The sequence below is a fragment of the Phodopus roborovskii genome, unplaced genomic scaffold, assembly GCF_943737965.1.
Source record: "Phodopus roborovskii unplaced genomic scaffold, PHOROB, whole genome shotgun sequence".
NCBI classification, from domain to species: Eukaryota; Metazoa; Chordata; class Mammalia; order Rodentia; family Cricetidae; genus Phodopus; species Phodopus roborovskii.
Window position 1 is genome coordinate 7,878,846 of NW_026126546.1, and position 27,450 is coordinate 7,906,295.

General features: G+C 46.2%; 1 protein-coding gene across 1 annotated transcript in view; it reads right to left on the reverse strand.

Annotated features, from left to right (window-relative positions):
- Positions 1-27,450, reverse strand: part of Htt (huntingtin) — a 133,081-nt gene continuing 105,631 nt past the window's right edge. The window contains exons 51-67 of the mRNA XM_051200276.1: positions 27,046-27,141; positions 25,127-25,314; positions 22,651-22,777; positions 19,787-19,887; positions 18,668-18,822; positions 17,991-18,130; positions 17,012-17,094; positions 15,846-15,976; positions 15,573-15,702; positions 14,071-14,226; positions 10,232-10,422; positions 8,590-8,704; positions 8,260-8,473; positions 7,750-7,855; positions 6,687-6,849; positions 6,361-6,521; positions 1-3,701 (exon numbers count right to left, since the gene is read on the reverse strand). Coding sequence (XP_051056233.1) covers positions 3,488-3,701; positions 6,361-6,521; positions 6,687-6,849; positions 7,750-7,855; positions 8,260-8,473; positions 8,590-8,704; positions 10,232-10,422; positions 14,071-14,226; positions 15,573-15,702; positions 15,846-15,976; positions 17,012-17,094; positions 17,991-18,130; positions 18,668-18,822; positions 19,787-19,887; positions 22,651-22,777; positions 25,127-25,314; positions 27,046-27,141 — 2,471 coding nt within the window. The 3' untranslated portion in view covers positions 1-3,487. The remainder of the gene's footprint in view (positions 3,702-6,360; positions 6,522-6,686; positions 6,850-7,749; positions 7,856-8,259; positions 8,474-8,589; positions 8,705-10,231; positions 10,423-14,070; positions 14,227-15,572; positions 15,703-15,845; positions 15,977-17,011; positions 17,095-17,990; positions 18,131-18,667; positions 18,823-19,786; positions 19,888-22,650; positions 22,778-25,126; positions 25,315-27,045; positions 27,142-27,450) is intronic.

Sequence of the window (27,450 nt, forward strand, 5' to 3'; positions counted from 1 at the left end):
TAACAGTTTAATTGCTTCTTTAATTCAAATGTACAATATCTGCAATTTAAAATTTTTAAATATACATTTCATGTCAGTCCTTCCTCTTGGAAGTAGACAGCCAGGTCTGGGCTGGGCTCCGGGGCACACCCATCATAGCCCTCCTGGTTCCCAGTGGAGCCTGTGGCACACAGCAGCAAGGCCTGGACAGGAACCCCTAGAATGCAGGCAAACCTCTGCAGGTAGGTCTCTGCCACCATCACCTTAGACCCAATTTGTGGGAGAGGGTGTTTCCAGAGACACTGAGGGGAGCAATTCCTTTGATGGCCCTAAAGTGTGACAAGCACACATAGAGGGTGGTCCTGAACCTTCAGATCGTCTTTAGTTGTCACACTGCTCAGTGTGGGTTCTGTCCTGGAAGTTCTCTTCCAACCTGTGACAATCCCAAGCTCCCCACCCAGCCTCAGCAGCTTTCAGTGTCTTCTACTACTGCCACACAGCAACCCTGAGAAGATAGCTTCATGCCTGCTCTGGCTGCAGCTATGATCTCAGTGATCAGTGTTGGAGGGAAGATTTAAACTCAAGTGAGACTGCATGGGTAAGGATGCTCACAGGGGGCAATTAGAGACCAATTCTGCAGCCCCACAAAGGGAGGCAAGTGCTCCTTGCCAGGTGGCTGTGAGCCAAGCTCCTGCTGTGCCAGACTGGTCCCATGGGCTGAAAGCAGAGCGGCTTCACTTATGGGAAGGTGCTTTCTGCCAGGGAAGGGGTCGGTTAGGGTTAGTGCCTTTGCTGGCACTACATTCTGTAGGGCTGGAGGTGGTTCCACTTGAACTCTTCCCTCTTGAAGGGTACATGTGCAGACAAAAATGAGAAGAATAAAGGGCACTTGGCAGTTGCAAAGTCACCTACATGTCAAGGGGGCCAGCAGTGGGAGAGAGGCACATTTTGGAGAAGAAACATGCTGAAGTGCATTGCCAAATAGTTCTACCCTGGTTTCATTAAAATCTTTCCTGACAATATGAACAGGAAAACAACATCCCATCTCTTACCCCCTCAAACTTCATAATCAAAATAACATTTAAAAATAAAAGTTTGGAAATCCATAGATTTTTGAGGAATTTGATAAAAAGTCTTGGTCCCTCCTGCAGTCAGTCAGGTGGGGTAATGTCTCCTGTGGGACTTTAATGAGCTGTGGCCTTTTATTTTATTTTTATTTTTTAAATTTTATATTGAGTCCCCCTTCTCAGATGCTAGAGTCACAAAGTTGACTGTATGTGGCAGGTTCAAAAGAGGCAGTTTTCAGGAAGAATGGTCAGGCATCTTACATATGTCTTGAGGAGTGTGTGTGCGTGCATGGGTGTATGTACACAAGTACAACTCTGGGTATGTACACACACAAATGCACGCCTGCCTGTGTCTGGGTGCATCTCTAGGCGGTGGTGCCCATCAGAAGAGAACAGCTTGGTGGGAGAGGCTGTTCTAGTCCCATATTAAGAACATGTCTCTGATCCACTAAAAACAAGGGGCCAACTGAACTCCATGGGAATGGTTCCCGATTTTATGTTCAGTTTTCTTATAAACATCTACCACAAGCAGCAATCAGGCCTGCAACATGCCTGTCTCGGAGCTGTTGGGCCAACCTGGGGGTGTGGCATCAACAATTCAAGAACTTCCCTGTGACCCCCAAGCACTTCCAGCTGGGAAATCTAGGGTAAGAAGTGAGAGCCCTAGATCAGCAAAGGGCACTGGTGACTGTCTTTTGTCAAAATTCAGTACTTTCCCTTAAGGTTCTCTTGAAAGACCAGATCCACATCCACTGGGTTGGCTTGGGGTGGCCTCTGCCAGGGCAGACAGAAAAAGAATCAGGCCAGTTGTGAGGCTCCCCATGACCGTGGATGATAGGGAACCTTGCATCCAAACTGTCTTTCAGGTGTCATGATGGGAAGACAGAAAGGGAATTCAAGGGTCTCAAGGCAGCACTTCATGGACTGAAGCAGTTAATTAATCTGATAGGCTACAAGCTCTTTCCTCCTGTGTAGCCTACAAACAGCTCCAATGACCCTTTCCCCCTACTCTGCACGGACATGACGTAGCTGAGCAGCAGAGAACCTACCTTGTCATATAGCCAAGCAGAGCTCCTGAACCAAGCCAGAAAATGAGGGCAGCCCATGTCTAAGGCTCATTTTCATTAACATGAGCTGGCTACTCTGGGCCTGGGCCTTGGGAAGAGATGGCTCTGACAAGCATAGGAGGCTGCCCCTAGGCCATAGGCTGACCTGATTCTCAACCTTCCCTCCGGTGCCTCATCTGGTCAGGCTGAACCCTCCCTGTGCTGACAGGCATAGGTCTATATGCTCCTGGGCTGACAGAGGGAAGATGGGAAGGGGTAAAAAAGGGGCTGGGCCTATTCTTAACAGCTGCTAGGACAGGCCAGCGCTCCTCAGATCTTTGCCATATAGAAGATACAAAGGGAAAGCATCCACAATGGCTAGACCGTTCCTGGGCAGGCTACAGCCCAGGTCAGCCAGGACCAGAGATGAGGTTATTGGGGTAGCCTCTTTGGTGCAGCAGAGGCCGTTTCTGGCTAGGCTGAGGGACCAAGAGACTGCATTGTTACTGCTGAGTAGACAGTCTGACAGTCATGCCCGAGGAGGGGATGTTGCCGCAGGCAAGCCTCGTTCAACCACAAGGTGAGAAGCAGCTCTCCTTAACCCTTAGTTAGGCCACGGGCAGCATTCTTAGTAGGGCAGTCGACATGAACACCTCTCTCTGTGCTGGTCAAGTGTGATGCATAAAAAAAGGGAGATGTGTGAGATGCAAGTGCCATCGGGTGTTGGGAGAGCTACACGAGGGACTGTGTGACTACACTGAGTAGCTACAGGAGAGGGAGCGGTGGCCAGAAGGCCCATCCACTTCTACAAACTTTATCACATGCAGCACAGGCCTTGCGAGTCACACACTTTACACGGGCATAGAAAGTTACATTAAAATTAATCTCTTTACTGACATAATTAACTCCTGAGAAGAAAACAGAGAAAGGGAAAATGATGCTGGACACCTGGCACCCAGTTCCCAGCCCCCACACCATTCATTCTGTGTCCAGACACTGGTGCGGCAGGTAAACCCTGCTGGGGAAATGTGGGTGAGAGTTCTCCAGCCCAGTGGGACAAGAGGGCCCAGAACCATCTGGCAAGAGCTAGGACTTCTGCTCCACATACCAGGACAGCTGCCACCTGGTAACCTTGGCCAGGGGAACACTAGGAAAAAGATAAACACCTGGTCAACCTAGCACTGCCACCAGCTGCAGTGTGGCCAGGACCCAGGACTCAGGCTCAACCCCAACATAGTACATATTCCCTGCACAGCCCGCAGTGCAAAGCACTCCTGCATTGCCTGGCTGTCCACCTGACACACGTGGAAGCCCTAGCAGAAGCTTGGCACAGGCTCCTAGAGGCTCTGCCCCCAGCAGTCGCCTCCTCTCAGCCTCTTGTGCCACAGGTACTACTCAGCAGGTGGTGACCTTGTGGACATTTCGCAAACAAGCAAGCAGCCGGTGGTACGGACTTCCTGGTGCTGCCACCACCTCAAACACAGACTGGAAAGCCCTGCGGTCGAATTCCTCCTCTATCTGGTGTCTGTAGAAGTCTGTGGCAACCAGGCAGAAAAGGTTCACATCTATGGGCTCCAGTTTGCCCATCCTGCTGATGACATGTGGAAGGCTGGTAGAAGAGTTAAGGGGGGTCAATAGCAAGGGTATGAAGACAGCCTCCCCAAGAAGTTCCCTTCCTAACAGTCTACCAACAGGTCCAGGGATTGAGGGCAACCAAAACAGAGGGCAGCCTAGGCATCAGCAGCAGCTGCTGTTTGCAACCCTCTTCTAGCTGCAGCCAGCTATCTGCCCAGGAGAATGGGCAGGCAGAGAGGCCCAGAAAGTAGGAGCCCTATAGTGCAGACAGGGTGCTGGTTCCCAGTGCTCTGGGTAGCAGCACTTACCTGGGCTGGGCTCCCCAGTGGTAATGGCTGGTGTTCCTGCTCACACTGCTCCAGTGCAGGGAGGGTAAAGATAGCACCCTGCCTGTAAGGTTTTCCCAGCACTTGGGGTGAGGCTCTGCTGTCACCACCAAGGCAACTTTGCTGCTCAGTAGCTCTCGTGGTCTACTGTGGGGGAGGTTGCCAAAAGAGGAACTCCTGGCAGGCCTGTTGGGGCGGGAACTGCAGCTTTATTTATGACCTTCCCCAGGAGGGTGACCACAGCATAAAGATGAGAACTAATGAGAAGCAGCATTGAAGAAATCTCAGAGGGATAGAGCATGCCAGAGGATAAGGCAGCCGCAGGGCCAGCGGCTGGCCTGAGCTGCCCTGCCTCCGCCGTGCTCTCCTCCTATCCTTCGGCAATAGCACTCCTGCCACAAACCCACACATTGGGCAGCCCTGGCTGGCAAATGGCTAGACCTTCTGTTTTGTGTCCCTGTCAAAGTTTTATACCTTTAGGTGCCAGTGGCTGCGTCAGAGGAGCAGCAGGTGGCTGCTAACGTTCGGGAAGCTGGCTCGCCAGGAGGCAAAGCGCCGATGGGTCGATCTTATCTTTCCTTTTTGAGACAAGGTTTCTCTGTATAGCTTTGGAGCCTATCCTGGAACTTGATTTGTGGACCAGGGTGGTCTCAAACTCAGAGATCTGCCTGCCTCTCTGCCTCCTGATCGCTGGGATTAAAGGCGTGCACCACCACCACCTGGCACCAATGGGTGAACCTTGATGGGTGAATCTCAGATAGGCAAAGTGCCAAAAGCCTCAGCCCCAGAATGTCCCTTGCTATTGCTGTGTTTTTACATGTTTGTTGCTACCATTTTTCTTTGGTATCTGGCATGGTGTGAATGGATGTGGGGAGCCCCACTGCCCTTAATGTAGTCTTGGAAATAGCCTGCCCTACTGGGAATTTTTACCTATGGATTATTAAGAAGGTGATTTCCTCCTAAGCTGTTTGACAATACAATAATAGCGTCAGTTCAAATAGAAGTTTGATGATTGAGGGTTTTTAATAAACATAGTAAGGGATTATAGAGGTTAGTTTAGTGGGGAAATTAACATAGGTAAAGGTAGGATAAAATGCTGCCCCTGTCTCTTGAGAAAGCAGAGGCTACAGAGGATAGATAGTAAAACAAGGAAGGGACACAGCTAGAAAAAATGAGTTTCTATTGAGAAGCCATATAAACAGTTGCTTAAGTTAATGATTAAGAAAAACAACTGAATCCCAGATGCCCAGCTAGCTCAAATCCTTTTAATCTTAATGTTGGGAGATGTGTTCATGGGTTTCAGAGTGCATCATAGCTGAAACAAAGCTTTGAAAGTGACTTAAGGCCAAGTTAAGATGTCTTTGTGACTAGCTTTGAGGTGAAAACCCAAGGAATCGTTCTAAAGGTTTAGAAAGGCACATAGCTGAGTGAGGGACTCGTTAAGGTCAAGGAACAAGAACAAAACAGCCTAATTACAATTAAAAGGCATGCCTTTCCTGCTAGGACTGGTTGACAATCAAATATGATTAATTTCTTGTACACATACATTTCTGCCCTCAGCTTCCTGATCTATAAGAAGAAAACTGTTGATGAGTGTGGGTATGCACCCTGAGTAAAGTGGAGCTGACTGTTTTTCATATATACAAGTTTAGGTTTGTGGTTCTTTTAAGATTCCTTATAAGATTACTTTTTGACATGAGTAATAAAGTGACTGATCCTTTCTTGGAAACCATAAAATGCAGTCTGCCAGTAGAAGAACTGGCTGAGAAAAATACCTTGGTGGTTACATTCTGTTAATCTATAACAAGTTGCTTGGACATGAACGTACGTAGATTCTTGGGACAATTTGTTTTTCATCTATAATATGTATGTAGGATATTTAATCATGAAAGGGAAATGGGAAACATTCTTTTTTTTTTACCCAAATTCATTATAATTATTCACTTGAAAAATAGAATGTAACTACATTGTAATTTTTATATTGCCTAAAATATTTTGTTGGAATATATAAGCTGTAAAGGAAAAGTAAAGACAAGATAAGACAGTGAACAGAGAAAGAACCTGAGTGTGTTTTTTCCTTTTTGTTGGCTTCAGAGAGTTAAGTTTAGCCCCCGCTTGATGGTCCTAGAGAATTAAGTTCTACTCCCTCAGATGGAAAAGTCAAGTTGATGGGTAGCCTGTTGACTCTGTAGGCTCCCCCTCAAACCCTAAGCTGCTGGAGGCTGGTCCTCACTGCAGCAATGTTTGCTGTTTGTGGGGTTCTGGAGAGTTTAGTTTCAAAGCATTCAATGAAACCTGACCTCATGCTAGGAGGATAAGGAAGGGCTGGCAGAGACCGAGTATGGCCAAAGACCCGTGGAAGGATACAGCGCTGAAACCCACGGGCTGGTAGATGCACTGACAAGGAAGCAGGAGAGGCTCCACATGGCCATGGCAACTGGAGTTCTTTGTGTGAAGTTGGACAGGGACAGCATGACCCAGTCTCTGACCATGGATGACTGCCCAGCAGTGTGCAGAGTCTGAAAAACCTGGGGAGGAGAGAGTCCTGAGCACAGGGTCAGGCTGTGGGGTGGGGGTACTGCCACAACTGCCACCCATCTTACAGGGTGACTCTAGCCCCGATGACAGGCCTACTGGACTCGACTCCACCTTCATCCCCCTGCTCTGTCCTTGCCCCACACGGACACCCTTACCTTGTATACTACAGTGGCCATCAACTGTGGGTATGGCTGCTGGTTGGATAGAAACTCTCCAATGACTTTGTTCATGACGTCTTGAGGTGGGAAGAAGTCATCTAGGAACTGAGGCAGGATCCTTGCCACAACCCTGGCTTCACAGGGAAACCCCTTGCGGATCCTGTAAGGAGGGGAGCTAATCTGAGCTTTACCCTGGCTCTGGTCTCAGTCCCGCCTACAGAGCTAACATGGACTGAGGCTCAGAGGCCCTTGACCCACACAGACACACAGATGCTCTAAGTGGGGTTCAGCTCACAATTAAGCATGAGCTTTTTAAAAGCCAAAGGTGACACCTAGACTTTTTTTTTTTTTTTTTTTTTTTTTTTTTGCGCTGCCTCGACTGATCCAGGTACAGGATGATCTTTGCCACTATGGGGAAAACAATGTAGAGTTGTGGGAAATCCCTGTAAAGGAACAGCAGAAAGAGGGTGGGGTGGTGACATCATAGAAGAGTCTTTCCATATCAATGTGCTTCAAGAACTTTTCACTGTTACTGGTCCTAGTATCAGAGCACCACTACTGTCAACCAGGAGTTTTTCCTTTCCATCAGACAAGGACCCATCTACGCTCTGTTGACTCTTTTCTCAGCATTCAACAGTGGCCACTTAGCCACATCCTGAAGGACAGGTGACCTACAACTACCCTGCTAATGCACACACAACTCTGGTGTACAGCTGAGAAGTGCAAAAGTAACTCAGACACTTAGCTTTGTCTCTGCCCAACCAAGGGTGTATTCCTGTGGGTGTGGGCCGAGCCCCACCACAGCACTTGGGCACACTCCCACAAGTGTTTATTTCCTTAGCAGTGGACTGTGGGATCCATACCGGCAGTGGCATGGCTGTACACATGCATGGGCCCAGTTATCCCTGAGTCTGGCTGCTAGTGGTGCTCAGTGAATATACACGCATTGGGAAAATGGCCACAAGAGGATGAACAAATACAGAAGCAACTGCTCTGGCTTTGGCTCTACGATGGTCAATGACTATTGAGGTTAGAGGTGGGGCTGTGCTGCATTTCTTACCTATCAAAGAGAACAGATACCCGCTCCATAGCAACGATCACAGACTCACTGTCAGGTGTAGCAGGACTGGGGTCAGAGGTTCTGCCTGGACTGGCTTTTTCTTTTCCTGAAACAGAAACACCTGGGAAGCTATAGGATTGAAAGTCAAGAGGCTTGAAAGCAGCACTCAGTGACTCATTCATATAGGACTTGACCAGACAGACAGAGATCCTTCAAAAGCAAGTGATTGGTCTCTAGCAAGGTAGGGTGCAGCTCAACTTTCTTACAACTCTCAGGGATGCAGTGGCCAGAGGCAGCTCTGATATCTACACATAGTGGTGTCATATGAGCTGCTCTCTTGCCTTGGACCCTAGAATTTCTGGAAATGACAGGGCTAGTTTAGGGCCACACTAAGGCTGTCACACCACGAGGTCTGGCTTGTGTTCCTGAATATGTTCCTGCTTCACTTCTTAGAAGCTAGGGCAGGCACAGTGGTTTTTGTTGAGTCTACAACCCTTACAACTTGCTCACCTGTGTACATGCAGGTGAGCATCAGGCCTAGGGCCGCCATGGCCCGGTGTGGGCTTTGTACATTCACTCTGTCCACGCTTAGCTTGACCAGAGACTCTGTATCTAACCGAGAGAGCTGCTCAGACAGCAGGAGACGCTCCAGACCCCGGAGGGCACAGTGGTAAATGATGGAGGGGGTGGACTCCTCACTTCCAGACAGCATCACTCCACACATCTAGACAAGAAGAAAGGCTTGTTTGTTCTTACCCTCTCAAAAGCACAATGGCCCACTGGTTCAGTCCACAAGGAAACCTGCCTGTGTCCAACACAGCCCATCCAGAGCCCTCTTACCTGTATCACAGATGCTGAAAATTCTGGCCCCACATCCAGAGGGTAGTTTTCCATCAGATAGAATGCAGTGGCGCACATCACCAGCACATGCTGCTGGCTATGAACGTTCACACAGCTGAGAATGGGAGACAGTATTAAAGCATATCCATCCATGTTTATTGAGTATAGCGTCTTGGGCCATGCCAACTCCTCCAGGCCTTTTCACCTGGCTGGCCTGGTGACTACACTGTTTCCAGAGCTGAATGGCCTCAGCTTGGCACACTACCCCAATGCTGTAGCTCTTCACAGGCCACTTCACTCTCCCTGCAGATCTTCACGTTCAAGATGCATCTTCAGAGTGTCAGTTTGCCCCATGTGTGGCATGTGCCAACTTAACACTCTGACTCATAGAACCTCCAGCTGGTACGCGTTGCCAATGGCAACAGTAGGGACCTAGCTAACATATGAGTTAGAGCAATGCCAACATAAACAAAGGAGCCACACACCATCTCTTCTATCCTTTCAGATATGTTCAAATGACACTGTAACTCCTAGGAACTGGCCACTGTTTTTTATGTGACATGGGACCCTCTGCCCAAAGAGCTGAGCAAGGTCTACTTATTATCTGACTGGACACTGCAAGCTCCTCACACCCACCCTAGTCCTCTATGCTCCCTTCATTCCTCAGCAGATTGTGCTTTCCCATACCTGCCCAAATCTGCTCCAGGCCAGTGGGTGGCTGTTTGCTTACCTTGCACACATGTAAGCTACTGTTCAGCAAGGACTACAGGGAAGAAAGTGCCTTCCTACAAGTCACTCTCTCTGTTCCAGCTCAACTCACCACTGCCTCTTGGGCCCCTGAAATGCACTTCTACTCACCTGTCAGAAGGGTACCTCTTCACAGCAACTATGTCTGTCAGCCCAGGACCTCACCACTCCCAAACCTTTCATTTAACTTTACTCTCCATCTGTCACAGCAGAACAGCTGGCTTTTCCTCCAAGTCCCTTCTCATCCCTAACTCATATCCCAAACTTCTGAGTGTCCAGCTGTGCTCCATCAGGTCACAGCACCTCCCTCTGCTTCTAAGACAGAGCTGTGATGGGCTCAACTTGTTTTCAAAAGGACCAGCAATACATCCATGTGTGGCTGCATGTAAGGCATCTTTACTGGGAGGTAGAGATTAGAGCAGGAATAAAGGGCTTCACAGGAAACATGGGGCTGGTCAGAAACTAAAAAGGAGGCTAAGTCTGGTGGCAGAAGATAAGGTTGCTTCAGTGTACTAAGTGCCAAAGGAGAGTGATGCAGAGGCAGGACTTTCCATCTTGCTAGAGATGTCCAAGAAAGCTTCTGACATACACTCGTGTCCTTGTGTTTCATGGCTACTATTTCCTGGGTTCCCTGTCTGTGACCTACCAGGACCTGGCATATACTTTGTCACTGCTTCTGAAACAGGATTTCATCTGCTGCCCTGGCTGGTTTCAAGCTTATGCCAATTTTCCTGCCTCAGCCTCTCAAATGCTGGGATTATAAGTGTGTGCTACCATGCCAGGCCTAGCATATACTTGGAAAGTCAAACAGGGCTCTTTTGTTTGATTTTTTTTTAGGTTCGTTGTTGTTAAGACCACACCGAAGGCTGTAGCCCACCCAGCCAACCCCACTCACTGGGCTATTCCTTTGAGGTTGGACAGCAGATAGTCACTAACAACTGGAATAAGCTGCTTTGCAGTGTCATCCAAGAGGTCACACTCCAACACGTAGAGGATGCCATGCAGGGCTCCGATCTGGCTGGGGAGGTGGCTGCTCCTGAGTGTGCTCTCCAGTAGGCGGCTGACTGGTTCTGCTACAGTTTTGTCCTGGATACAAGCACAGACACGAGCTGCTGGAGACAGATTTGTGGCTGACTGCCAATGCCCTGCTTCCCTGAAGCTGAAAGAGCCTGGCTATTGTCCAGCATACAGAGAAGTCCACACAGGAGAGGTTGGTGTACAGTGCTGACCCTATCTAAAAGTCTGAATTTGAGAAAAGGTTTACCTTATGTAGAAAACGTGATTTGTGCCCACACTTGTTTTTCCTTTTAGAGTTGTAGTCACTGGGCAGAGGGTGCTCCTGTAACCTGCCTCCACTGACAACCCTGGATTCTGAGCTCCGCTGCCCCCTGTAGGAACATCTCGTATGTGTTGTCTACTCCTTGTCTACCGCCTTGGATGGATGAGTTGTATTCTGTATGACTATTCTGGCACAGTATTCACACCTGGTTTTCTAGTCTTTACACAGGAATCTTAACCCTCAGCTGATTTTGCCTCATGTCTCTTCACTAAAATGAACCTTGGTCTGGTTTCTCCTAGCAAAAGCTTCCTGACATTAATTTGTGCTAACCTGGACTGACATGGTATCACTTTCTCTGAGTATTCTAAATGTGGCAGCTGAATTTATGCCGAGACAGGACTTCTTCAGCAGTGAAGACTGCTGTTGTGTGATGCAATCCAGTGGCAGTACTGCAGTGTCTGACTATACTCTACTGGACATCCTACTAGGAAAGGCTGGCTGAAGACTCATTTGGTTTTAGTAACAGAAGAGACCATCTGGTTGCCGGGCAGTGGTGGTGCATACCTTTAATCTCAGCACTTGGGAGGCAGAGGCAGGCAGATCTCTGAGTTTGGGGTCAGCCTGGTCTATAGAGTGAGTTCCAGGACAGCCAGAACTATCACAGAGAAACCCTGTCTCAAAAACAAAACAAAACAAAAAATCTCAGCCAAACAAAAACAAAAAAAGAGGCCATCCAACCCTCTCTAGGGAGTCTTTATCTAATGGTCTTGGGCTAAAGAAGATTAACAGACTTTGCCAGTAACTTCCTTCTCATTCCCCTTCCCAGGGTACTCCCATGAAGCTGTGTGTCCTTTCTAAGGATAGTAAAACCTAGACCTCTGCCAACACTTTTGCAAGCACAATACCAGGATATGTATGTTGAAGGCTCTAACAGTGAGCAAAGAAAAGTGACAGTTGGATGCATACTGTGGAACACTATTCTCTAGAAATGACACAATCATACCACATTGAAATCAGAGGAGCTGGATTACCTGCATTCACACAAGACTTTCATAAGTACAAAACTATAATGCTCCCTCTTAGCAGGGGTAGCTAAGGACCGAAAGCCAAACCTCAGCATACTACACATAATTCTGCCCCAGCTGCACTTGGTCTTGGGAAGGTTAATTGAAGAGGAAGAAGGATGCCATGTCTCCGTTTATACAGCTTTTGAGGTGTCATTACCTATGCCATGGTAGGACTTTATAGTGTGCAGCTGTTTTGAAGTCAACCAGTACCACTAAGTAAGCCCTCACCTATGCTCCTATGAGGGAAGCCAATAAATACATTGGTTTACAAGCTGGACTTAGATCATCAGTGCCTTATCTGAGGTGAACAGACCTTTGTTCAGGTTTCCCCAGCAAAAGCAATGCACAGTACAACACCATCTGTAGCAACACAAGACAGGCTGAAAACCTCTCAGAAGACAATTGCTTCCAAAGACAGCCGCCTATGTACACAGAGTGGGAACTGGAGCCATTCGCCACTCTGCCTTGGGGTTGTTCTTTAAAAAAAAAAAAAAAAAATCACCATTATTTGCCTGATGCATTTGATTTACATTTTGCCTGAGGAACCTGGGCCTGAGCACAAAACCACAGTTACAAGGAAAGTCAAGTCACTGAAGCCCCCCCATGAAGGAAAATGGACCTCCCACAAGGACACAGTCCTGACAGCACCCAGAAGATGCCTGCTTTGAAGAGTGTGCTCACACAGGGGGACTAAGTGCTCATTGTTCCTGCTGTCTGGATGGTGCTAAGTCACCAGCATGGCCCAGGCTAAGGCCACCCATGCTGTATACCTGTTCTAGCCTCTACGTTCAGTGACAACAGAATCTATAGCAGAACAGTAAAGAGAGGTGGGAGTTGTGCTCTGCCATGACCTATGTGTGTTGCTGCTGTCAGGCTGCACAGGGTTAGACCTGTGGCTGCAGCGATCACAGCAAAGGCTCTTCCTACCAAGGGAAAACCTGACACACAGGACCCTAGCAGGCTCATCTGCACCACTGATGCCGGTAGCCTGAACCACTTCACACCCAGCAGTCACTCATGTGTCTACTGAACAAGTAAGTTTCTTTCTTTTTCTAAAAGATTTCTTTCATTTTTGTATGTGGTATGCGTGCATGTGTCCACATGTTAAATATACATGTGCATTATGGAAACCTGTAGAGGCCAGAAGAGGGTACTGGTTGTGAGCTGGCAATGTAGGTGCTAGGAATTAACTCAGGTATTTTGCAAGGGCACCAAATGTTCTTAACCACTGAGCCATCTCTCTAGTCCCTGAACAAGCAAGTTTCTATTGTTCTCACAGAAATGGATTCCAGGAAACATATATTTAGGACATGATAATAATTTTTAACATTTTGTTTGTTTGTTTTTTTAGATAGGGTTTCCCTGTGTAGCCCTGGCTCTCCTGGAACTCACTCTGTAAACCAGACTGGCCTCTGCCTCCCAACTCCTGGGATTAAAGGTGTGTGCAACCACTGCCCGGAGATAATTTTTAACATTTAATGATAACATTTTAACATAATTTAAAACATGATAATAATTTAACATTAGGTGACAGAGCAAAAGTACATATGCCAACAGTCTAGAATCACTTTCCTTTACAGGCCATGCTGATGCCCTCTACTGTGCATCAACAAGAGGTAGAACCCAAAGGTAATTATTTTCATGTGTGTATCTGATGTATTTTCTATGAGAAGCACCTAATACATATACAGGAAAGGCAAAACCAAGTAGTACTAGCTAAATTCTGATAAACCAGCAGCAGAATAATGAGAAACGCTGATGAGTGGGAGAATCTAGGTATGAAGTACTCATCAGGCATCCCCAGAGCACCTTTTTGGGGATTTCCCAGTACGTATCTGTTGTTTATAAATTACCCTGTCTAAGGTGTTTTGTGACGGCAGTACAATTGGACCAAGACAATCATGAGGCTAAAGGTAGACCTACACTTCCCAAAGTGAAAGTGCAAGGTTACTATGACAAAGTCACCAGGAAAGACTGTGTAAGCCGAGGAATACAGTGGGGTTCAGACCCTATCAGAGACATGGAGTGGAGCTGCCAAGTGACAGACTGGCAGAAGCAGGGCACGGTCCCAATATTTGTGCTGCCCCAGTGCCTCCACATCCTTTGTCCTGTAGAGGTATCTTACTATAATGGCAGAAAGGCCAAGGGGCACAGTGCTCCAACCATGTTCAACACAAAATACCTCAGTCCCCTGTGGGGATGGTACCAACAGGCACTGAGTTCTTTTAGCTGACTAGAGCTGTGGTTCACGTGTGCCAAGGAGCTTGGCCTGGAATAGGCCCTTGAAGTATGCAAATGCACGCAACACATTTGACCAATACCAGGCCCCAAAGCAGAGAAGTCCCAAGTGGCTTCAGTGGGGCAGCCTCTGCCCTACCTCTCACTCACCATACCAAGGACAGCAGCTGCCTTACAAGTGGCAGGCACTAGGTACTGAATGAGGATTTCATCTTCTGAAGGGTGCACTCTCCGTAGTTCTGTCAGTGTTAGATACATCATTTCAAACTGGGTGCGTTCAGTGAATAAGTCTGACACCACGAGAAGCTGGAGACATGGAAGATCAGAACAAAAGGAGAGCATTATACCTGAAGGGATGGAAAAAATGTAGCCTAAAATGCAGTGGGAACAGGGCTAGTGCATGGGAGAATAGGGGAATCCTCAGTCCTGATTAGAGAGACTTAAAATAGAGTGTAAAAATGGTTGCAGAATATCATGCTAAAAATGCCTCTGCATGCACACTACAGATGGAGGAAGAGCTTGGATCTCAGTTGCCACATATAGGGGTGATCATTTTCAGACAATGTCCATCAATACAGGGCCAGGCATTCAGAAGTCCTAGGAGTCTCTGTTATCACTATTATTTTTATTTATTATCATTGAGTGTGTGTATAATGTATGTGCATAAATGCAGGTGTGTGCAAACTATAGCATGTGTATGGAAGCCAGAAAACAACTCTTGGAAGTCAGTGCTCTCCTTTTCCTGTGGGTCCTGAGGGTCAAACTCAGGCTGTCACAGCTGCACAGCAAGCACTTTCACCTGCTGAGGTCCCACTATCACCTTATCTATTATACATGTATTTGTTTATCTGCGTGCTGTGCCCACAGAGGCCAGAGGAGGGACTCTGATTCCCTGGAACTTGAGATACAGGTGGTTGCGAGCCCACACATGGGTTCTGGGAGTGGGACCTGGGTCCTGTAGAAAAACAGCCAGTGTTCTTAATTAACTACTGCTCTCTCCAGCTCCCAATATCACTTTTAAAAAGACCAAGCCTTTCAGTTTTCATCTCTAGCCCTGTCAATACTGACAGATGGCACTCATAAAGTAAATACCTTATGTTTGGGGCTGTTGCTGAAGAACATTGAAGTACCATGAGACTATCTACTTATCTAAGAAGAACAATGTCCAGGGATCCACAGCTGTTTGTCACCACCCCAGAAGAGAAAGACAGACAAGGTGGGCCTTTGGAATTGTGAGAGCACTGGCATACTACACACTGGTGCTACGTTTAAGAGCATTTACCTGCTCTGGATCTGAAAAGGAAAACCTGTCCTGGCATCAACTTCAAACACTCTGTCCCTCCACATCTGGGAGGTTGCAGGAGTTCCTTTACAGGTTCTGAGACATTACAGACCAGGTGGTGTGTGCGTGCATGTGTACATGTGTGTGAATGCATGTTAGTTTGTATGTGTATGTGTTTCTGGAGAATGCATGGCACATACAAGTGTGGTATGTATGCATTTATGTATATGGTATCTATCTAGTGCATAATGTGCTTTGGTGTTTATATGATGTGTCTGTGGAGTATATTTAGTACATGTATGTACATGCATGTGTGTGCATGGCATGCACATGCCTCTGGGTGAGGGGAAAGAGGGGAAGGCAAACTTACAGATCGAACCACTTCACTGATCAGGATAACAGGGGTCTTTCTGGCTGCACTAGATGGCAGGATCCAGCGACTGTACAATTCAAGCAGAAACTGCGAACAGGAGTGAATATCAACCCCAGCACGGTGTTTTCTGCAGAGTGTGAAACATGGATATTTTCCCCATACACAGATGAGAGGTTCACCTCAAGAAGGACCCCAAACATATTCAAGTGACTGAGAAGAAATTTCAAATTGCTTATTTAAAAAAAAAAAAAAAAAAAAGCCAGTATAAACCTGGAATTGACTGGAGACAGAGGTGGTGATGATGGTGCAGGGACATCAGCCTCTTCCTCCTCCTCTTCATCCCATTCCTCCTCTCTCAGAGGTGTGATGTTGTTCCCCAGCCACACAGAGTGTATGGATACCTGCCACAGAAGTAGGCACCAGAGTTAAGGACATGGGCAAAGGCCTCACGTTCTTGTTGGGTAGGTACAAACCAGTCCCCCTAGTCTGAGCACCCAGATGAAGTGACTTTTGAACTCTTCAGTGTGAACAGTGACCTCCCTTCTGATTGCTCCTCTACAAACCCTCTTGCATTTTCCCTTATGACCTCAGATGCCTTCAGTGAGGGCAGGCTGAGAGTTGTGAATGAATTCTAGGTGCCACTGTTCTCCACACCTAGCCCCTTCTACCATCTCTTTCCTCTTTCCCCAAAATGAAAAGTGGCAGTTCAGCCCAGTAACTTTTTTTTTTTTTTTTTTTTTTTTTTTTTTGATAGCTGATAGGAATACCAGGCAAGGCAGGGCTGAAACCATACTTTGGCCCCACACAGTCCTACTATATTCAGCATGCAGACCCTGGAACTGGACTCAAGTACTGAAAAAAAGAATTAGATTGAATGCGACAGAGCCAGAAGTGTGGATAGTGTGACCAGAGAGCCAGGGATATGAACCCTAGAACATGGTCTTGTACCCAGGGGCCCCAGGCGTCTTGTTCATCACCTCATCTTTAGAAACACTCCATGAAAAGCACATCACATTTTAACCCTCACTGTGACTCCTCGCAGGACAGAATTGTCTCTGCAAAGGTAGGAAGAAACAGAAAGGTCTAGTAAAGCAGCAGGTACCAAAGCTCCCTGACCCTGAAGTCGGCAACTGTCAACTATCCTTATTGTTCTTACTAAAGTGTAATGTTCAGCTGCCTGAACTAGCAGCCCGGAAGCTGTCAGTGCTCCATCCGCCTGAGCAGTTCTCAGCTGACTCCATTCTGTCCTCTCTGACCTTTCATGCTTCTTGGCTCTCTCCTGTCTTACATCATTTCACTATGTCTTATACACATCTGCATGCTTATGTGTAAAATATATTAAAATCTAGAATAAAGTATTCTGAATGTAGTATGTGGCTCAAGCTCGAGGACAGGCATGGCTGGTTATAAGGAGGGAATGGAATGGCACAACTGACCTGACCCAGCTTGTAGCTCATGTTGCCTAGCTCCCGCTCCGGGTTGATCTGCAGCAGTAGCTTGTCATGGCTGATGAGGGCACCTGTAAAATATCAGCATAGCATTGCATGAGACCCTGATCCTGGCTGGACAGGTAATTGTCCAATTTATGTATCCTCTCCATTGGCAGGATGGCCCATATATGCAGAGGCCCAGTAGGTCTTGGAGTACTGTCACTTGGCAACCTGTGAACCAGCAAGCCTGATGGGCAAACTAGGCTATCCTTTTTCTATGGCTGCCTCAAGCTAACTGCATTAGATCTCACACCATCCATTCTCTCCCAAGGCACTCTGATGCCCTTTCTAGAGCTGTACTCTGAATTTCTATAGCCATTTATCCCCATCTCTCTCAAGTGTATACAAAGCAAGTATGTCATTTCTCACCCATCCTACTGGCCCAGAACGAGGATCCTCAAGGTCCAAGTCCATGGCCATTTAAAGTCACAGTGCTCTGTTTAATTCAATGTCCCCAAAACCATTTTGGGATACATGACACACTGCATTTTTAAACAGAAACTACCCCCAAATAAAGCCTTCAAGGTACTTAAATTTATAGCAACAAGTAATTCCTAAAAGAATGAGGTATTATAAGACTGAAGAGGTTTGTTAACAATAAAAAGGGGGATGTCAAAGGAAAGGGGTGGAGGGCAAAGGGAAGGATAAGGAGGTTTTGAAGTTTGTTCAATATACATTATGTACCTGTATGAAAATGTCCTTGTGTAATGCAGTAACTTGTACAATTAATATACACAATGGAAAGAAAAGGAACCTACAAAATTCTCTTCATTTAAGCGAGATGATACATCCTGGTGCTCGTGGTAGTACAAGTCTAGGCAAAGCATGAGACTTGTGAATGGGAGAAATACACTTAGCATGCAGCCTTCTCTTTAAGCCACAGCAAGAATGCTAGCCACATTCTTGTTCTAGCTCCTTCCTGTACCTGTAGTAGCTGGCAACAGGGAAGGGACAGGATCCCATGCCTGGTGAGAATGGTGAGTGGCAGTATTCTCTCTCTGGGAAACCATTTCTTGGATCTCTTGTTCTACAATCCCTCTGATCATGCTCAACTTTCTTCCAAATCTAAAATTAAAAACCAAGGGAAAAAACATGTTTGCTTCTTTCAAATGTCACAGGAGTGAAAACTACCAGGACTTCTCCTTCACTTGCCTGAAGCAGCTGGTGTAACAGCAAACAAACTCTTCAGCAAGTGCTCAATCCTGACCCACAGTCTGAACCTGAACATCCAGTGAAGCCCTTAACATTTCACACTAAATCTTCAGCTTTTCACTGATAACAAAAATCACCTTCGGATTTATATTCCTGGGCAGGGCCACAGACACAATGTTATATCAATAACCCCCTTCCCAAAGTCAGGGTTTCTCTGTGTGGCTTTGGAGCCTGTCCTGGAACTTGCTCTTGTAGACCAGGCTGGCCTCAAACTCACAGAGATCCGCCTGCCTATGCCTCCTGAGTGCTGGGATTAAAGGCTGCACCCACCACCATCAGGCTACATCAATTCTTACAACAAAGGAAAGGGCTATAGAAAACTAAGAGTGGGGTGGACTACCTCACCACCCTCTGCAATAGAATATGGCCCACACAAGAACTCAGGCAAACCTGGTATCGAGAGCCTTCAGGGGCTTGTTCCGGGGCTGTTGTTCCAAGCAGCTTACAGCTGGATTGCCAGCCACGGGCACAGTCATTGCACTGAGTACTAAAGAGGTGATGGCCTGCACAGCCAGGACATGGATCTGGGTCCTTTCTGTGTCTTCCTAGAGGAATAGTCCACACATTGACAACATGACAACAAGATACCAACCACTCATTCTGCCTCTACCTCACATAGTGCCCATAGGCCATATGGCTTCAGACTGGAGAATCAGATCCCTTGAGCCCTGTAGTTTCCTATAGCCAGGGTCATTAGTCCAAGTTTGCTTGGCACTGGTTGCTCATATACCTGGCCTTGGAGTAAATCTGAAGTACACAAACAGAACTTCAAATAGGAATTTACCTGGGAGGAAGTTGCTCTTAAATTCTATCATCATTTTAAAATACTGCCTATAGCAATCTGGCAGTTACAGAAGGGTTTGAAGATAGTCTTGATGATTTGTGACCTAGACAGATTTACCCTCTTGTCTGTCACTTCCCCAAGTTCATTCCATAGCTCTCAGAATCAAGGGTTCATCCCAGTACTTTTAACACCCACGGATATGGTGGTTATTTATGTCTTTTGTTTGTTTTTTGAGACAGGGTTTCTCTGTGGCTTTGGAGGCTGTCCTAGAACTAGCTCTTGTAGATCAGGCTGGTCTCACAGAAATTGGCCTGCCTCTGCTTCCCAAGTGCTGGGATTAAAGGTGTGTGCCACCACTGTCCTATGGATGGTGGTTATTTATGCCTTAATAGCATGGTCTACATTAACACTAAACAAACAAAACCTCTAAGATAATAAAAAACAAAACAAACAAGAAACATGTACATGGCCTGGATTCATGGCTTTTTTTGCTGTAGTTCAATGGCATTCCTTCAGATAGCGATAAATGAACTACAGGCTGCAAAAGTCCTGAAAGAACAATCTTAATGATCACTGATGTGGAATGTATCATAGTAAAAGATGTACCCTGCTACTAGAAGCCTCAGTTGAGATATATCAGCCTGCTTTCCTATTCCAAAACAGAGTCACCAGCTGCCATGACTACAGGTCCCCAGTTAGCTACCCCTTAGTTATGGAAGTCTCACCTCTGGTGGGCTCTCCTCCTGCTCCATCACCAGAGGCTGGGTCACCAGGACACCAAGGAGGGTGGCCCAAGTTTCTTCAAATTGGGTACGACTGGTCCACCCTGGGAATCAATCATTATATTAGATAGTTTCCCAACTCTGCAAATCCATGAAGAGATGCTGACAATATAACTCCATCAGTACTGTTCCTGGAGCACCACCTTTGGGCAATCCTACACAGCATAAGGAATGTCATGAAGGACACCGGAGCACATGGAAGTCAGTTATGCTACCAAGGCCCAGAGGCACAGGACATGTTCAGCAGCTCAGATTGCCCTCCAACCCCCCACTATGTGGTATAGTGACAAGGATGTCCATATATAAGGTGTCACTAAAGCAGGTCAGGCTATTCCGCCCACTAAGCATTTTAAAAGTCTCACCTTAAGTCTGACCAAGAAACTTCAGACCAGACTACATACATACACAATAATTCTACAAAGCTGACGAGATTAAACAGTATCAGCAAGATGGCTGACAACCTGAGTTCAATTCCCAGGAACCACGTGGAAGAAGGAGAAACCAATACCTGCCACCTATCTTCTGGCCTCCATGTGCATGCGCACTATGGGTGTATTCATGTGAGTCCTGCTCCACAAAGCAAATAAACGTAAATAGTGAAAACCACTTAGAAGACAGATCAGAAAAGCATGGCACTGGGTGATCTAGGAGGCCATTCTTCAGGTTCAATAAAAAGTTACATCAGAGTAAAATTCAACAAATGGCTGCACTTGGGTCCACTATGACCCAAGAAGATCTACAGTACTCCATGTAAGGCAAGGATAGAGTGAAGTGGACTAGAAAGTAGAGCATCAAATGCTAGGACCTCCTGTAACATGGGGTATGACTCAGACTCAAGTGAATACCAGTACCAGGAGACAGACCCAAGTGATAACGAGTCATTTATGAAGACTGACTGTCAGCTGTCATAAGACTGGCCTGTAGGCAAGTTTGAAGGGAGTTTTCTTAGTGATTGATGTGGTAGGGCCTAGCCTGTATATGGGGTCCACCCCTGGGGTCCTTTGGGCTTTGATAAAGCAGGCTGAGCAAGCTTTAGTGAGCAAGCTGGTAAACAGCATTCTTTCATAGCCTCTACTCCTGTTACTGCCTCTATGTTCCTGCCCTGGCTTCCTTTAGTGATAGACTTACTGGCTATACAGAGAAAAAAACCCTTTCTTTCCCACGTTGCTTTTGGTCATGGTGTTCATCACAGCAACAGAAAAGTAACTAAGACAGACAGGAAAAAAAGCTCCTCATGGGAGCTGCCTGATTCCTACTCAGAAGTTACTGGAGACAGTGATGAACTATTCAATTTATGGCCAAAGGAAGTTGAGGTATGTTGCTGAGAGTTAATAAGAAAACTTGAGAAGGGACTAACAGGAATCAGGCAGGAGATCAGGTACCCAAGCTCTTCTAGGAAATACTCCAGCAGGTGAAGACTATAAGGATTATAATCACACTATCTGATCACATCCTATGGTGGATTAAATGAGATTGTGCCCATATTTGCATACTTTTAGTCCCTAGCTGATAAACTGAGAAGGATTTAGGAGGTGTGGCCTTGTTGGAGGAGGTATGTTACTTTGAGTGGGCTTTGAGGTTTGAAAAGCTCACACCAGGCCTCCACCCCATCTCATCTCTCACCTGCCTGCTCTCTCTCTCCCTGCTGCTTGTGGATCAAGATGTAAAGCTCTCAGCTCTAGCAACATACCTATTGACTTCCACTATGATGATAACAGACTAACCTTTTGAAACTGTATGCAAGCCTCCAACTAAATGCTTTGTTTCTCAAGAGTTGCCTTGGTCATGGTGTCTCTTCACAGCAACATAACAGTAACTAAGACACACACACCCTTGTCAGCCCCAAATAACACACAGTGACTCTGTATTAGATATAAAGCTGTTGGCCAGTTACTAGCATTCCTTATTGGCTAGCTCTGTCTTAAATATTAACTCATTTCTATCAATCTAAGGATCTGGACCTTCTTCTCAAATCCCTACATCTTGAATCTCTCCTCCATCTCCCAGAATCCTCCTTGTCTCCTAGTCCCGTCTATCTTGCCTTCCTATTTGCCAACAGCGCTTTATCCATTAACCAGTAAGAGAAACATATCAACAAAATGACATCTCCCATCACACCCTCATCCAGAAAACCAGGCAGGGGACAATTTGGATTGTGCTTCAGAGCAGAGAACAGTCCCAACAGGAGAAATACACATGCTACTGCTAAGATATTTTCATGTTCACATCTGTAGCAAACACATGAAATGGATACAATCTCCATTTTATGGGCCACAGAAGATGAGCACAACGGATGAGCAGAGCTTTCTGGCCAATCTACTTTCCCTCATTCTGCTACACTGGCTCCTATGATACTTAGCCTGTCATGTTCCCCAGGATGCTCATTCTACACACGAGAAAAATGGTGCGTGAACACTAGGTCAAAGTAGCAAACAGAGGAAATCACTCCCACTACTTACAGTTTGCTGTTGTAACCCTGGAGACTGAATCCTGGGCTTCGCTGGTGCTGGGCAGGCACTACAGTGAGCCAATATTCCCAGCCCACCTGTATGGTTTAGTCTGAATGCATAATATGGCTTCCTGTGACAGTTACGTGTGCATTTCCCTTTGTTCAAAGAAGCCTGGTATGCAAGCCCACACAGTCTCGTGTATGTACATCTAGGTCTATTTTCTCACTATAATTTCTATATATACTGCGGAATGTGTGAAGAAGGTTTGTTCCCTCATCACCCCTGAACCTTTCCAGTTGCCAAGTGAGCTTCAGGCATGTGTGTAGTGTATGGGGACTGAGGAGGACTGTGGGGTACCTAGGGTGTTGATGCGATAGATGAACTCCTTGAGGATCTCCTTCTCCTGGAGGAATTCTACAGGGATCTCAGGAAACACTGTGCCAAAGTCTCCTCCAGGTTTGGGCGACCACCCAAGTTTCCATACCTGAGAAGATGAAAAGACAGTAACAGGATGGAGATGCCACAAGGAAAACAAGAGATCCCTCTTCCATTTTCTCTCAGCCAGTCTCCCCACTGAGCCAGCTACCCACTACACACACAGACTTTTCCAGAGCTAGTGCCTTCCCACAAGAGGCTCCCATCCTTTTCCTTAGAACCTTCAAGGCCAAGCTTGACTCCTACCACTCTGCCCTGCCCTCCCAAGGCCAGTCCTCTACCTTCTTGTTACACCCCCTCAGACTAGCTATACACAAGCTGGATTCCTTGTGGGAAATGCTGGAGGCCAACAAACATCAGATGTGTGTTGGAAAAAAGGCAGACACCAGTGGAGTTCAGTCTCATGCATTGGCAAACAGGCACAAAGCTAACCCCACTCTTAATTTCTATCAACTCTGAGAAGTTGAGTTCTGCCATTAGATATCTGGACAAGCACCATACACAAAAGGGAACCCTGAGGCAAACTCTATACTGACTCAGTAGCAGGACCACCTTGCCAGCTCAGCTATGTGTCTCGGTGAGTCATGAGGACTTAAGGAAGCCTCCCCAGATACCTACAACCAAGCTCTCTTAATCATTTATAGATTTACCTATAAATCTCTTATACCACCCATAAGAGTCTCTGGGGCATGCCCAGGGGAGGTTCCGAAGTGCTTGCTGCAGCTGCTTCTCCATCCCCCCCTCAAGCATTCAGGGGAGTGGATTAAAAGCACCTGATAGAGTTTTACCTACAGCACACAGCCTATGTTGGCAGATCCCCTACAGCCTTCCATGACCTCTAGACTACCTTCTTGCACAGTCTCCAAAGGAATGCTCCTGCCCAGGGTTGAACCCCATGCAGCAATATTGTATGGTCTCCTGGATTTCTATTGGGCTCTTCCCAATGTCCACAGCTCTTTGTCCTATAAGGACTTCCAGCACAGCTAGGCCACAGCACTCAAAAAGGGCCCCTGCAACTCTAAGGTCCAATGAATGTCACTTTCTAAATGTGAACTTCTCAAAGTTGCAGAGCTTGTAGCCCAGCAGCAGGCACATGGCCTATTCTATGCAGAAAAAAGTACTCTCCCCCCTTGGGTCTGGCTCTGTGTTATGGTTCAAGTCTGCTGTGGGCCAGCTTTGCTTTCTTGCTGAGGATTTTTGTAGGAAAGGATATGTTTAGTGTGCTATTTCAGCAGACTTAGGTTGGTCTAGCTGCTGTTAATCCTCTTCCCATACTAAGCTTTGCTGAACCAAGAACCTGCCTATTTTAAGCTGATATGTGAAGAAAATTTCAAGGAGAGAACCCACAATAGTGGTTATCCCTAAATGTATGAATCAATCTTTCTCTCTTTGACACAGTCTCTCACTATGTAGCTCTGGCTACACTGGACCGATATAGACCAGGCTGGCCTAGAACTCAGAGATCTGCTTGTCTCTGCATGCACTACTGTGTCCAGCTTTGTATGAATCTCTTCAAAGGAGACAATTCTGAAAGACAATCAGAGAGAGAAATTTCTGGCTTACCATTAATTAGTCTAATCACTTCAGAATCACATCCAACATGAATACATCAGTGGAGATAAAGTTGGTTACTTTAGCTCATTTTTGAAAAACCCACTATTTTTACTAATAAGCACTCATAGAATGCTTGGGGGACAACATAGGTGACACAAACACCCACATGTAAAATGCTGGAAATACCACAGAGAGTGTTACAACAATAAAGACTATGCGATAAGTGGGCATGCATGCCTCTAACTAATTCTAGCATTAGGGAGGTAGAGGTAGAATGAGGCCAGCCCTGGTTACATATCAAATTGAGCAAGATTCTTTCAAAAAAACCAAGGTCTACACAAAGAACTATAGACAACCGAGGAAAGCTGGAAACAGGAGAGGTGGCCTTACTGGGAAGAACATACCAACTGGTTGTTAGCCCTGAAAACATACATACAGGTAGGATTACACAGACTGAGCAGGTTATATTTAATACAAACACACACACACACACACACACACACACACACACACACACACACACACACACACACACACACACACACACCCCAATTAGTGATTTAAAAGGCCATGAATTTGAAGATCAGGAGGGGCATATGGGCAAGTTAAAAGGAAGGGGAGAAATAAAATTAAATTATAATCTCAAAAACAAAACAAAAACCAAGGGTTGGAAATGTACCTCAGTGGTAGGGCATTTTTCTTGCATACACAAGGGTCGAGTACTCTGTCCCCTTGCTCCTGAATCCTCCCCAGAAGATTCTACTTCAGTGTTAGGGTCACCCCACCCCAAGGCTGTCAGTATACACCACCTATTCCATTTCAGCAAAGGAGTGACCTGACTTACCAGAGGGGGCACACGCGTGTAGCTGTTGACTAGGGGAAGGCGTGCCAGACTGATGACAATATTCTTCAGCAATGCCGTGAGAAATGAAGGCAAGTTGCTGTTCCTCTTGTGCCCCAAGGCCAGCACTGACTGCAGGGATTCCACCATCTCTGCTACCATCTGGCAGGCTGAAGTAACGTAACTGGGACCTACACAGGCAACGGTGATTAAGAGGGCAGTTTCTGTAAAACACTGCAACCCTGCCATCCTTCCTCTGAAAGCCCAAGGAGAAGAGAGTACCAACCCCTGTCCAGTCTACCAAGAGTTTGGGCTGTTCACTGAAGACCTCCTGAGTATGTATCCAAACCCTCAATTCTTTCCATTTCTGTGGAACACAGTAATAGTCTTGAACCTGAGTTTCATCCTTGGATGGAAATTTTAGAGGCAGAGTAATGATAAAAATTCCAGAGCCACCAATATATCCTGTCAGGGTCTTGAGGGCAGGGGCTGTTCATATTCCTTGAGTCCGATACAGCATGGAATTTAAAAAAACCACTTGTTTAGTTGGTAAAATGGACAGATAGTTACCCTTGTCCATGAGAATTGACAATTTATAGACAACTTCCTAGGATAGAAAAAGGATCCTTTTTGAGCTTAAGGTGTTAAGCACCAAGCTAAAAGAAATGATGCATATCAGACTAACTTTAAGTGCTACCAACTAGGATGGGACAGATGGCTGAGCAGTTAAGGGCACTGGCTGCTCTTTCAGAGGACCTGGGTTCAATTCCCAGTACCCACAGAGTAGCTCCTAACTCCTCCACTCCCATAGGATCTGGGAGTTCCTCCACTCCTATGGGATCTGGCACTTTCTTTTGGCCTCCCTGGGCAATGCATGTATGTAGCGCAGGTATACCTTCAGAAAACACCCTCACATATAAAATTAAACAAACAAACAAAAAAGTACTAACAAGAGGTGACATTAAAAGCTTAATAGAACCTGAGTTGCTTCTTCTGACCAGAATTTCATTCACTGATCTCAAGAGAGCCCCAGAGGAGGACCAAAATTACATCAGCCTGAATTAAATCACCTCCTGCCACTGGGCACTGCCCACTCTGATGATGGTAGGCATTCACCCCAGTGTTTCACATGCTCTGATTTTCTTAGCTGCATCTTATCCTCACAACAGAAGCACAGAATAACTTGAGCTGCTGCTCAGCTAGAAAAAAAAACAAGCTGAGATATATATACACACACACTATCTCAGGCTAAATTCATGACTCTCCTACTTTGGCCTCCTTAGAGCTGCAATTACAGGCTCATGTCAAGGTGCCAGGTTGTAACTAAGCATTTCTCTACACCTATGATTACAAAGACATATTTCTGGAGCCATAGAGTGACACCTGCCTTCCCACCTGGGGGAGAGGGACTGCATCAATAGTTAGCATTCCTACTATTTAAGCCTCTGAGGTCAAGGAACTGAAAAGGTTCTAGAAGCCTGGAAGTTAGGAGGCAAGGATTCAGTTGGCCAAAATGTATTTTACCTTGCCACAGTAAGACAGGTACCCTAGAATCAATTAGGAAGACCAGAAAAAAGACAATATATGTGCCTAAGCCTAGGATACTTTTAAATGATGGTGATTTCAATATTTTTTTTTTCAAAAAATGGCAGCATCTACCACTTAAGAGGCTGAGTCAGGAAGGTCATGAATTCACTGCCAGCCTAGGCTACAGAGGGACACCCTGTCACAAAACAAACAAATCACCAAATGCCACCAAAACAGATGTCTGAAACAGTCATTAAGGTTACAGTATATCATGTGTACCAGCACTAACTTCAAATTCCTTGGAGCTCATAGTCCCATTTCCTAAGCTTCTTTTGTGAATGAATTTGAAGTTCTCTAAGAAACACAGAAGGGAAAAAATGGGTCCTAAGACTTACTTTGTATGTTTGAGTCTACATCTTCCTTTCTGACAGCCCTTGGAGTACTTGACCTGCTTTCTGGACCGAGAAGCTGGTCCCCAGGCTGCACTGCAACTGAAATCACAGCAGAACATACACTTTAACCCTTCTTTCTACTCAAGTCTTCATTTCATACCTGTGCAGCTCATAAAACTTACAATGACAGCTATGTCAACTGAGGGCTAGATTTCTAGAGCCAATTTAGTAACACCGAAAAGCACTGGGCACCAGTGCTTGGGCTAATCACGAATACACAAAGACTTGTGCTTGCAACATTCAGGCTTCTAAGTGCACTGTTTGCCATCTCCACCCTGAAAGTTTTTTATCAGACTATTTACAACGCAATACTGCTAAAAGCATCACTACGACTAAGAAGCTTAGCTT